At 53.7% G+C, this 13,040-nt stretch overlaps 1 protein-coding gene across 1 annotated transcript in view; it reads left to right on the top strand.

Moving 5' to 3' along the window:
* Window positions 1-2,333: 2,333 nt before the first annotated feature.
* PSD2 (pleckstrin and Sec7 domain containing 2) overlaps window positions 2,334-13,040 on the top strand; it is a 32,102-nt gene continuing 21,395 nt past the window's right edge. The window contains exons 1-4 of the mRNA XM_046667660.1: window positions 2,334-2,707; window positions 5,783-6,232; window positions 6,650-6,844; window positions 9,622-9,702. Coding sequence (XP_046523616.1) covers window positions 2,334-2,707; window positions 5,783-6,232; window positions 6,650-6,844; window positions 9,622-9,702 — 1,100 coding nt within the window. The remainder of the gene's footprint in view (window positions 2,708-5,782; window positions 6,233-6,649; window positions 6,845-9,621; window positions 9,703-13,040) is intronic.

Below are 13,040 nucleotides of genomic sequence, written 5' to 3'. Positions count from 1 at the left end.
TTTTTTAAAGATTGGCACCTGAGCTAACAACTGTTGCCAATTTTTTTTCCTTCTCCCCAAAGCCCCCCAATACGTAGTTGCACATTTTAGTTGTGGGTCCTTCTAGTTGTGGCATGTGGGACACTGCCTCAGCGTGCCCTGACGAGCGGTGCCATGTCTGTGCCCAGGATCTGAACTGGCGAAACCCTGGGCCGCCGAAGTGGAGTGCATGAACTTAACCACTTGGCCATGGGGCCATCCCCAGGTTTTGTTTTTTTTTTTGTTTTGTTTTGTTTTTTTTAAAGATTTTATTTTTCTCCTTTTTCTCCCCAAAGCCCCCCGGTACATAGTTGTATATTTCATTGTGGGTCCTTCTAGTTGTGGCATGTGGGACGCTGCCTCAGCATGGTCTGATGAGCAGTGCCATGTCCGCGCCCAGGATTCGAACCAACGAAACACTGGGCCGCCTGCAGCGGAGCGCGCGAACTTAACCACTCGGCCACGGGGCCAGCCCCCCAGGTTTTGTTTTTTTAAAGTAAAATCTTATGCTCATGCAGTCTTCAAGGTTCTAGGAAGTGATGCTCTGGGGAGGGAGGGAGGAGAGGGGGAGGACTGGGGCCCCAGATCTCTATTTTGCCCTCTTTTCTTCCTCTCCATGTTTGAAAACCAAGGGTTAAATGGATCTTAAGTAGTCCCTTGGTGGCAGAGCTCCCCTCAAGGGCCCAGAAGCTCCCAGAGTAGATTCACCTTCCTCTCCAGGCTCATCTTCTTTAAATGGGAAATTCCTCCTGGAGTCTAACTCAGTGTTTCCCAAACTTGCCTTGTTATAAGAATAACGGATTGCTATATCTGTTCCTTGTAGATTCTGGTTCAGGAGAACTGAAGCGGGGCCTCATAATCTGTATTCTAACAAGTCCCTCAGGTGACACTCATGACTAGGCAAGTATAGGCAGCATGGTCTCACTTAAATCCCTGTTGCTGTACCTGCAGCTTGTTCTGCTGCAGCCCAGAAGGCTGACCCGTCTCTCTCCTCCTCCAGCTTCTCCTGAACCCCCAGCATCCCTTCTCCAGAGGAGAGTGGGGGTGTTGGGGGAAGCTGAAGCCTGAAGAAGAGAGGAAGGAACTGGGGGGCTGGTCTGTGTCCCTGGTGGCAGAGGTCACTGGGGATGGGGGGAAGAAATAACTTAGGCTGGGTTGAGACAGGGGCGGAGAGGGCTAAGGGGAGAGCTAGAACACAGCACATTACATCTGCTCTCCCATCTGGGATTAGATTGGGCAGGAAGCCTCTGGGAAATATGGGTTGGTTCCAATCGTTTTAAAAAGGGGTGGGGGTGGAGATGGCAGGTAAAATGGGTGTCCTCCTTTTACAGATGAGAAGCAGATCCAGAGCAGGGCAGAGAGCAGTGGGGCTGACCTGAGTACGGCAGTGAGGGGGCCTTACCTGGACCCACACGAGGTTACACAGTGTTGTGGGCAGAGCAGGGTCCGGCTCCCCTTCCAGTGCTCTCCCCAGAGTGCTCCATGGGCAGCCTCCTCATGAGTCCCTCCTCCAGCCTAGGTGAGCTCTAGGGGCTGGGTGTGGGTGGGAACCCCAGGCCCCCACCTGCTTCCTCCTCACACAGCCAGCGCTTTGGGCGCTGGGCGGCGGAGACAGCTCCCGGGTGGCGCCGCATTCGCCCAGCACCCTGGACAGCGCTCACGCTGGGCCTCGGGGCTTCACTTCGGCTTCTTTCGGGTGGCCTCTGTTCTGATAAGTCTGCGCTTCTCTTGGCTTCCTTGCCTCCTCTCTTAACTCTGCCTCTAAAGGCAGCCCCCAGCCTAGTTCCCTCCACTTACCACAGATTCACTCTTGTCTGGCTCCTGGAACCAGGGCGAGACAACACGGAGAGGCAAGAGGACTGGCTGGTCAGCCTGGGATTTTGTCTCTATCCCTCACCAGTGGGAAAGGAAGGGAGCTTGGAGGGGTCCTGGACCCTCTCCTCGTCCCTCCCAACCTAGATCTTCCTCAGGAGGCTTTGGTGAATTCTGGAGGGCACAACAGAAACACATAAGAGGTAGCAGGGAAGGCAGGACTGGGGTACATGGGGTCGCAGGGGATCAGGGGAGAGGTGAGTGGGGCTGGCCTGAGCAGGGCAGTGAGGAGACCATGACCTGAACCCAGACTCCAGCAGGGAGGTCCTGAAAAGATAATCTCAGCCGTCCTCCTGTCCCCAGGCAGGCTGCTGGTGCTGGTTCTGCTGGGCTTCAGACTCTCAGCACCTGCCCTGTCTGACCCACCCCTTCATCTCTCCATCTGCCACCAGGTCTAGTGGAGTCCCAGGAGCAGCCAGCTCAAGGTGGAAGCAGTGGCTGCCATGGAAGAGGATAAGCCACCATCTGTACTGCCTGGGGAAGGTGGTGCCGCCTGGGACGCCAGCCTGGAGCCCGAGGAGGCACCCGAGGTCCAGAATGGAATGGGAGCCAGTGAGGACCTGAATAGTAGTGACAACAGCCCAGGACATGAGATAAGGCATGCCCTGGTGGACACTGAGGAGCCCACAAAGGGCCCAGACATGGCCCTCCATGGCCTCAGCCTTGGCCTCTCCCTTACCAATGGCCTAGCCCTGGGGCCAGAGTCGAACATTCTGGAAGATTCTACAGAGTCCAGGCCCTGGAGGGCTGGTGGGCTGGTGGAGGGTGAGGATGCCTCCAGGAGCCTCTGTCAAGACACTGAGGACCCTCAGCTGGGGTAAGTGGGTGTCTTGGGATAGAAGCTTACCACATTTAGCTGCTCCAATGCTATTTGGCCTGGGCCTAGCCACTTAACCTCTCGAGTTCTTATTTTTCTCATCCATAAACGGGGACATGAAATGTCCCTGGGTGTTTTGGGAGGATAGAGCCATGAGATTTCAAAGGCCACCTTCAGCCCCCCAAACCATCATGAGCTGTTTCTATGTGGGGTTGGAGGGCCGGACTCCCTCCATCCCAGGAATTAGAATTTCAAAATGCCTTGATGTAGAAGGTCATCTGGTCTATCATTCTGCTTCTTGGAGATGAGGATCTCCCAATTCTGCAACTGACCTCAGGAGAGTAGGCTTTGTGGGTTAATCCCTGTTTGCTACCCCTCACCTGAGTGCCATCTGGAAGTTCTACCAGGAATCTCACTTCAATCCTGTTTACTGGAGTTACAGCTCCATTTCTGTTATCCTCACCAGGAGGTGGGGAGATTCAGTGCCTTAGAGGTTCCAGTTGGACACAGAGGGTAGGGATGGGGCAGGGGAATGGGCTGAGAAAAGAAAGCATATGGAAGTCTTAGTGTACATAGCTGTAGGCCCTGGCCTGGACAAGCAAGTGTGCAGAAGGTGTGTGAGTGTGTGTGTGTGGCATGCATGTGTATGCCTGGCCTGTGCATTGGTGTGTGCACAGAGAAGTGTGAGCATTTTGGTGTGCATGGGTCTATGTGGTTGTCAGTGGGGGGTGTTTGTGTGTGCCTGGCCTGTTCATTTGTGGGTGCACATTTGGGTTTGCACATGAGTGTGTAGGGCCAAATGTGCCTAGGTCTCCACAGGTAGGAATGTGGGTATGTGGGATCAGGTGCCCGTGTGTACCAGGTATGCCGTGGCCATAAGAGCATTTCCATCCAGGCAGGTCCTAGAGCGGCCACCTGGCTGGCTGTGGGTTGCCGGCAGAGGGTTGGGGCTTCTTAGAGCACACTGTTTGTATTTAGGTGGCATATCTATTTGGGATGGCTGAAGGTGGGGGCAGATGAAGGTTTAGAGATTGGGCTGATGGTCTTTAAGTCCCTGTCAGAACCACCCCGCAGGTCTGCTCAGGTGCATGGGAAGGTGGGAGATGGGAGGTAGGGGAGACCATTCATGTCTCTGACAGTAAGATGAGAGCCCCCAAGGGCAGGACTCTGTATTGCTGTTCAAGTGTCTCCAGGACCCAGCACAGGCCTGGTGGAGGTGCCTTTGCTGGGCACATTTCAAGTGTCTACTCTGGTGGCCAGGGCGGTGACCCTTCTCTCCCCTCCCCTCCTCCTGGAGGTCAGTGGAAGCAACTCCACTCCAGCCCCCTGCCAGGCATCCTGCCACTTTTTAGATTTCTGCCCTCCTCCCCACTTCCTTCTCTGGAAGAAGAAGGCCTCATGAGGCTACAGTCTCAACTTCTGCTGGGACAGGGGTGGCCAGATGGCTTGGCTCCAGCTTTTTCTCTCTCAGGTCAGTTTGTTTCTACAGGAAACACACTGGGACCAAATCTTAGACACTGGGGGGTCCAAGGAGGTGTTTGAGGGGAAGGGACCTCCAAATACAGCTGGGTCTCTGCTAGGCAGCAGGGGCTGGAGGAGAAGCCAGATCCTCAGCAGGAGACAGGGGTGCACTTCTTTGCAAATGAAGGGCCTTGATTTCTCTGAAATGGGCTGGGCTCAGCCTGCTTCTTTCTGTGTTTGTGTCTCTTCCTCTTGCTGTCTCTATGTTTCTCTCTCTCTCTCATTGTCTCTCTTTATCTCTGTTACTCTCTGTCTCTCTTATTCTCTGTCGCTCTGTCTGTTTCTCACACTTTCTCTATCTCTTTTCTTTGTCTTTTTCCTGTCTCTCTCCTATTTCTCTTCCTCTCTGTCTCTCTCTTCTTGTCTCTGTTGTGGTCTTGCCCTCTTTCAGTCTCTCTCCTCCTCCTCGCCTAACCTCCCTGCTTACCTGCGCATCTCCCCAGTGGATGAGAATCCTCCTCGGATGCCTCAGTTCAGCTGTGTGTGGGGCTCTATTATAGGGGCTGGGGATACATCGGTGAACAGAACAGACAAAAATTCCTCCTCTCATGGGGCTAATAGTCTAGCGGGGAGATAGATAATAAATCACAAAAATAATAAATGATTATATAATATGTTAGAAGGAGGTAAGTGCTTCAGAAAAAATAAAGGAGGAAAAAGGGGCTGGGGCGTTTGAGGAGAGGTCCCAGTTACAAATAGGGTGGTCAGGGCAGACCTCATCGAGAAAGGGTCAAGGGAGGAGGCTTCAGCTTGAGGGAAAAGTGCTCTGGGCCGAGGGGACAGCTGGTGCAAAGGCCTCTTCTGGGGCAGCGCAGGGCCCTGCAGGGCTTAGGCAGTGTGGGTGGGCTGTGGGACTAAAAAACCTCTGTTCAGTCACCCAGCGCACCATTCAGCAAGGTTTACTGAGCACCTACTGTGTGCTGGGTGCTTCCTGGCCTTGTAGGGCAAGTTGGGGGGTGCTAGGGAACAGATGGTAAATGGGCATCAGAGTCCTACCTGCTGAGAGGGGCTGGGAGGAAAGGAAAAGATGCCCTGAGGATGGAAAATACTGAGAGGGGGCCAGTGTGGTGGGTGGTGTGGACCTGCCTGGAGGTGACATTAAGGCAAAACCTGAGAGCTGGAATGTGGTCAGCCAAGCTAAGAACCTCCCAGGCTGTGGGGACAGCAACATTATGGCCATGTGTGACACTTGTTGGGGTAGGAGGATGCCCACACTGCTCTGAGAACCTGGAGGGAGCAGCACCCCCCGGGCCAGGCTGGAGGAAGAGCCTCAGCCTCACACTCCTTCATTTAGATGCATGATGCCAACTATGGGTCAGGCATGGGTTGGGCATGGGGGACTGGGCCATGCCTGTCCTCCTCACTGCTGTAACCCAGTACCCAGCCTAGCACTTGGCACCTGGTGCTCAGTAAGTACTGGCTGAAAGAATAAACAGGACACAGTCCATGCCTGCCCCCAGCCCCCAAGGGAGCTCCCAGACCCAGATTGATGCAGTCAGCACCTGTAATGGGAGACACCCCGGCAGGATGGTGACTGGTCCTTGCATCCTGCAGGCTGGGTGGCCCCGGAGAGCCAGATGTGCGGGATGGCTTCAGCGCCACTTTTGAGAAGATTGTGGAGTCAGAGCTACTGCGGGGCACCCAGTACAGCAGCCTTGACTCCCTCGATGTGCTGAGCCTCACAGACGAGAGTGACAGCTGCGTCAGCTTCGAGGCACCCCTCACACCCCTCATCCAGCAGAGGGCCCGTGATAGCCCTGAGCCAGGGGCTGGTTTGGGCATTGGGGACATGGGGCCTGAGGCGGACATGGGAGCAGCTGGTGGTGATGGGGAGCTGGGCAGCCCCCTGCGGCGCTCCATCTCCTGCAGTCGCTCAGAGAACGTCCTGAGCCGCCTGTCTCTCACGGCCGTGCCCAATGGCTTCCATGAAGATGGACCCCAGGGCCCAGATGGGGATGAGGATGAAGAGGAGGAGGACACAGACAAGTTGCTGAACTCAGCCAGGTAAGGCAGGGCGCAGGTTGGAAGCTGGAACCATTGAGCAGATGGGGAAACTGAGACCCAGAGGAGGCAAGGCAAGTTAGGGCAACCCAGTACCCAGAGTGAACAAGGTCATCATGTCTTCCTCTGCACCCAGACTTCCCACCCCAGTCCTGAGGTTCCATTCGGCTCTTCCAGGCTTTTCCAGCCCTGGTGGGGCCAGGGAGCTGTGCTGTGTGCTTGTATAGCATCTGATGGTCTCACTTGAGGCGCTCTTCTATAATTCTGACTTGATTCTCTCCTGATGCAGTGGAGTGTTTTTCCCTACTCGGGCCCCTGCATGGGTTTTCAGAGTCCTGGGGAGACCTTCCAGCCCCCTCCTAGGGCCTCTGACCCTGGGCCTCTGGTCCCCTCCTCTCTACCCCCACTTTCCCTTTGCAGCGACCCGAGCCTAAAGGATGGCCTGTCGGACTCTGACTCAGAGCTGAGCAGCTCGGAGGGGCTGGAGCCTGGGGGCACAGACCCGCTGGCCAATGGGTGCCAGGGGGTTAGTGAAGCTGCTCGCCGGCTGGCACGCCGCCTCTACCACCTCGAGGGCTTCCAGCGCTGTGATGTCGCCCGGCAGTTGGGCAAGAAGTGAGTTCCATCTCCTGTACCCCCCATCCCAGGCAAACCCAGTGTCTTCCTCAGCCTGAAGGGGTTGTGACTACTGTCAGGGGTGCCTGGTGCTCAGGGGGCTCCCAACGGTCCCCAAGAACTCCTCCTCCTGCCACTGTCCTCATTCCTGGCCTTGCCCTAAATCTGTTTCCTTTCTGGGCAGCCTGGGCCAGGGCCCGTGCTCTCAGGGAGGGGAGGTAGTGGTAGGGCAGCCCCTTGGGGCTAGGAGAGTGGGGTGTGGCATGTGGTTACGGGGCCATGAGGGATGGTAGTGAGGACAGAGCAGCTGGGCAGAGGCTAGTGGCCTACTTACTGGGGCCAGGGAGAGAGGAGAACCTGGGCCCCAGGAGGTGGGGAAGGGGTTCCTGGCCCTCATTAAACCCCACTCACTGTCTATTGGGACTGGCTAAAGGGGCCAAAGCACAAGCCCTGGCTTCTGGATGGAGTTGGGGGTGGACTAGCCAGCTGGGAGTCCTGAAGGGGGTGGGGACTGTGAGACTGGGGCAACATCTCAAGCATGTCTGACCACCAGCATGTCCAGCTGCCTTTGTCCTTCCTCCAGAATGCCTCCCAACAACCACATTAAGGCTCCCAGATGTGCGGAAGCAGGCCTGGCTCACAAGGCTAGGGGTACAGTCCAGACCCTAGACCCTAGGTTGGAGCTGACTAGGGGCTTAGGCCACAGGAAGGAGCTGAGGGGGCTCTGCTCCCAGATCCCTCTCTTCTCCTTCCCTCTCACCTCTGCCACCCTCCTGCAGCCTCCACATCGCTCTGGCCTCCCAGCCCCAGCCCAGAAATCACAACTCTGAAGCCCCCACCTCTGAGCTGGGTTGTACCCTACCCCGCCAATTTATGCCATCCTCCAGGAGCCTTCATGATGGTTGATCCTTTCTGAGACTCCCTCTACAGGAGTTTTCCCATCAGCATTTCATTGTGCTTAAGTCTCTCCCATCTGAAAACAAAAATCCTTCCTCAACTGCATGTCCTCCCTCAGCCTCTTCACAGCCATGATTTCCGGGATTTCTGCCCTGGGTGGCGTCTGTCCCCTCCCCTTCTCCACATTCAGCCCCTCTGGGCTGGCTTCTTCCCCACCCCTCCTCTTCGGAAGCCCCTCTCGTCAGGGTGAGTAGCAGCCTGGTGTCTGAATCCGGTGGCTGCTACCAGACCTCACCTTATCCCCCTTCAACAGTGTTGACGCCCCAGCCACTCCTTTCTTTTTCTTTAGTTAAGCTTCTTATTATGAAAATTTCAAACATATACAGAAGCAGAGAAAATAATATATTAAGCGTCCACGTACCCATTACTCAGCTTTAAAGTTACCAGCATTTTTCTATTCTTGTTTCATCTAGTCCCCCCACAGGCCCCTTCTCCAGGTGCTGAAATATTTTAAAGCATATTTTAGGCACTCTATCATTTGATCTGTAAATACTTTAGAATGTGTCTCTAACTGATAAGGATTCTTTTACCATTTCTAACAAAATAACAAAAATTTCTTAGTATCTCTAACATTCAGTCTATGTTTAATTTTCTCTGATTGTCTCAAAAAATGTTTGTTCAACTCAGGATGCAAACAAGGTCCACACATTACATTTGGCCAGTATGTCTCTTAAGTCTCTTTTAATCAACAACAGTTTGACAGTCCCTCTTTTTTTAACGCCATGTATTTGTTGAAGGAACGGAGCCATTTGTCTGGAAGAATTTTCCACGTTTTGGATTTGGTATCCTCATGGTGTTACTTCACACATTCCTCTATTTCCCAGGTCTCCTATAAATGGAAGGGAGAGCTCGGGGCTTGATTAGATTCAGGTGGAAATTTGTTCTCTTTTTTTTCAGCAAGAATTCATCTCTCCAGTCTTCTTGAAACACTCTCTCCCTTGGCCTCCAGGACACCACACTCCTACCTCTCTGGCTGCTGTTGCTGTTTCCTTCACTGGCTCTCTCTCCTCAGCCCACCCTTAAGAGGGGCCTTCCTCAGATTTCCGTCCTGGGTCTGCTGCCCTGTCTGTGCACCCTCCTCTCGCACAGCTCATCCACCTTTCCACTGAGTTGTTATTAACCAGCTGTGGGCTGACGACTCTCACGTGGGTGCATCCAGCCCCACCTGTTGTCCTGAGTGCTGGACGTCTCCCCCAGGCACCACCTTCTTGGTCATGCCCCATACCCATTCCATCTCCATGTCCTGTGGATTCTGAAATCTCTCTCCTCCCCATCCCTTCCACCTCTCTCCTGCCAGCTACTGAAGCCCCCCAGTGGGTCTTCACTCAGCAGGTAGAGTGTTCCCAGTACACATCTGACCGTCTCACTCATCCCCCTCCCTGCTTCAAGCCCTTCCGAATCAAGTCCCAACCCTTCCCTCGGCCCTCAGGCCCGGTTCCCTGCCTCGTTTCTTGCTGCCCCCGTTCCTGCTCTCCAGTTCTGGCTGCATGGCCCTGCTGGTAGCTTCTTGGACATGTTGTGTGGTTTCCTCTGTTGAGGACACTCTACACCATCCCACCTCCTACTCCCTTCACCTGCCTGGCTCTTACTTTCTAAGAGGCTACGAAGGTGTTGGCTAAGACATCAACTCCTCTAGGAAGTCTTCCTGACCCCCAGCCCAAGGTTGAACTGTCAGAGCCTGACTGACTAGCAGGGGGAGGCAGCTTAGGTGTGGGCAGGTCTGGATGGAGGGTCAGGGTTCCCTGGGGACCCACTGCCCACATACCCTGCATTATTTGCTGTGCCCTGATTCTAATGGACACTTCATGCTCTCCCGACAGCAATGAGTTCAGCAGGCTGGTGGCCGGGGAGTACCTCAGCTTCTTTGACTTCTCAGGCCTAACTCTGGACCGAGCACTCAGGTCAGTGGGGTTGGGATGGGACAGTGCCCACAGAGGGTACAGGTGGTGCATCTAGGTTCTTATGCTTGTTCTATCATACACTTACTGTGCAACCGTGGGCAAGTCTCTTGACCCCTCTGGGGAGGCTGTGGGGAAGGCGTCATCAGGGCAGCAGCAATCCAGTGACTCAATGAGTCCCGGCTTTGTGGTAGGCGCTGATATGAAGGTGGAATGCGGTCGTGACTCTTTAGGAGAGGAAAGGGGCAAAGGGCTTGCCTGTACTGAGCACTTCCTATCTGTAGGATGGTATAGGTCTTTACACACCCTGCTGACTTCATCCTCACAACACCCCTGTGAGGTAGGTGTTATCATTCCCATTTACCAATGAAGGAACTGTAGGCCAGAGAGGTAAAGCGACTTCCCCACAGCCTTGAGGGAGGAGATGGTAAAAGGGGGATTTGATCTCAGGTCCTACTGGTGTCTGGACCCAGGGAGTAGCCCTTGGGAGGGCCAGGCCTGCACCTGGCCCCAGGGAGCGCTGGGGGTGGAATGGAGGTTGCAGCCCAGTGTATAGCAGATGCTGGTGGCAGGGCCAGCAGGGAGATGTCAGGCCAGAGCCCCAGCGGGAAGGGACAACAGGCTCTGAGCTAAGGGGTGGGTGGTCCACGTATGTGACATCTTCTTGCCATGCTCCATGTGTCGCTTACACTTAAAAAAATATATTTCCCATTCTTTTTTCTCTGCTTCAGTTGGGAGATCTTTCCAGTTCACTTACCCTTTTGTTGTATCTAGTGTGTCCTTAAACCCATTCATTGAGTTTTTACTCTCTATTGTTATATTTTTCAGTTCTAGAGTTTTCATTTTATTAAAAATTTGTTTTTATAGATTCTAATTTTCTGCGGGGATTCTTCATCTTTTCACTTATTTTCTCCATCTTCCCCTCCCTTTTCTTGAATGTATTGGTCATAGTTATTTGAAAGTCCTTATCTGCTCACCCCAGTATCTGCCTCATGTAAACCATCTCTATCTGTTTCTATTGTCTCTTTTCATTCCTCTTGGTTTTCTATCATATATTTGGTCTCTCTGCATGCTTAGTAATTTTTAATTTTTATTTATTTATTTGTTTATTTATTTGCTGAGGAAGATTAGCCCTTAGCTAACATCTGTGCCAATCTTCCTCCACTTTATATGTGGGTCACCACCACAGCATGGCTGATGAGTGGTGTAGGTCCAGGCCCAAGATCTGAACCTGCGAACCTGGGCTGCCGAAGCAGAGTGTGTTGAACTTAACTACTACACCACCAGCTGGTCCCTGTAATTTTTTAATTGGATGCTGTACATTTTGTGTAGAATTATAGTGGTTCTAGATTATTACATGTTCCTCCAGAGAGGGTCTACCCTGTCCTCTGCTGGGCACTTAGGGGCGCAGGGGTGCTCAGTCCTAATCCAACCAGGGCTGAGCTGAGGAGAGGCTGCACTGAAGTTTGGGGAGGCTCAGGGCCCACCCCCTCATGGGGTGGGGGCCTGCAGGGCTTCCCACTGGGAGCCTGGTGGTTCACTGGGGCCTCTCCCTTTGGTAGTTTTATCTCTTCAGTGTGGCAAGACTCTCAAAAAAAGCCAAATGCCCCTACTTCTCAGAGGCTTTCTGCTCAGCTTTTTAGCGTCCTGCCCTTCATATATTCAGAATTTGGCGAATATCTCAAAGGGAAATCTGTGTGTCTACAGCCCCTCAAGTGTCTGGGTTTGTCACTTGAGCAACGTGAAGCTGTCACAGGTTCTGTCTCTTGCCTGTGCCTGTAATTTGCAATGGCCCTGGGAAAAAGCAGCTGCAGATCGGCCCACCTTTCCTTAACTTTCTCCTCCAGAATCTTGGCGCTTTTGGTCTTTGTTGCATCTACAGTTTTCTGATAGCTTAAAAGAGATATATTCTGTCCGGGATTCTCATCGTTCTCAGTGGAAGTGTTGGTCTGCTGCAGGCTAGTGTATCCTGAGCTGAGTCTGAAGTTTGTGTTGGAGTGAAGAAGCTGTTCGGTGGGTCAGCTCATGATCAGAGGACCTTGTGTGCCAGCCCGATAGACTGAGGCTTCACTGCACAGGCACCACAGAAGGTGCTGGGTGTAAATCAGTGTTTGGGGAGGCAGTGCTGGCAGTAGGGTGCTGGTGACCTTGGATCCAGAGGTGTGCAGACTTCCAAAGAGGGTCAGGTGGGAGAGGACAAGGCCTGAGGTTGGGCAGTGGGGCTAGAGGAAGGGTGGGTGGGAGAGGTTGCACAGAAGATATAGTAGAGCGGCTGGTGGTGTCAAGATGCAGGGGAGAGAGTAGACAGTGGGGAGGCTGACCTTGGGGGCAGCCTGAGAGTTTGGTGGCGGCTGAGCTGGGTTGGGGCTTGGTGAAGACCCCCGGACAAGAGGTGTTTGGGCTGGGGAGTAAGAGCTAGGATGGATGGCTCATAGCTGGACAGGCTAAAGTGGGGATGGGGGAAGGGTCTTAGAAAGTTCTAGTGGAGTGTGAGGAGAAGAGAGAGGGGCCAGAGCTGGTGGCCAGATGGGGGGAAGAGAACAGGGAGCAGGAAAGACAGATGGAGGAACAGTAGATGGCAGACAGAGGGTTTTGTACTGCACTTGATTGATTGGGATTGAATTACAGGGTGGTCTGCAGTTTTGGATGCCTTGAGAAGCCTCAGAGGGTAAGGGCTGACCAAGATGTGGCTCACAGGTCCCAGGGTGCCTTAGGAGCAGTATGAAAGAAGATAAAGCAAAGTGGGGTTACAGAAACCAGTGAACCATAGCAAAATTAGGAACAAACTGGCTTCATGAACCCAGGACAGGTAGAGGCCCAAAATGGCTCAGCTTGTAATTTCCCTTTTCAAGAAGGGATATGCCCAGGCCCCAGGTGAGGGACCCTGGCCCCATCTCCCAGCCCCTCTGGTTTGGGGATCAGCTGCCAGGGGCCCTGAGAGGCAGTAACCTTTGAATTGGTCCTTAAGGGGGATTCAGAGCTGCCCCGCTGAGGAAGGAAGGGCCTTCCGGGCAGGGCCACCCTGCTCAGAGTCACCGAGGAGTGAACATGCCTGTCCTGTCCAGGGTGTGAAGATGGTGTGGGGAGGCAGCCGGTGGGTGTGAGGTTGGAGGAACAGCAGGGAGGTGGTGTGGACAGCAAGGACCAGAAATGAGAAGCTTGGACGTTGCTCTGAGGGCTCTGGGGAGCCAGTGATGGGTTTTAAGCAGGGGCAAGTCTTGACTGCATGTGTGTTTAGAAAGAGCACTCAGTGTTGCAGGGAGGATGTGTTAGGGCCGTGCAGGGGGTGTACCTGTTAGGAGGCTGTTGCAGAGTTCCTGGGTGTATGATGAGGACAGAGG

Source organism: Equus quagga, chromosome 7 (assembly GCF_021613505.1).
Source record: "Equus quagga isolate Etosha38 chromosome 7, UCLA_HA_Equagga_1.0, whole genome shotgun sequence".
Taxonomy (NCBI): Eukaryota; Metazoa; Chordata; class Mammalia; order Perissodactyla; family Equidae; genus Equus; species Equus quagga.
This window is presented reverse-complemented; position numbering and strand designations above follow the sequence as displayed.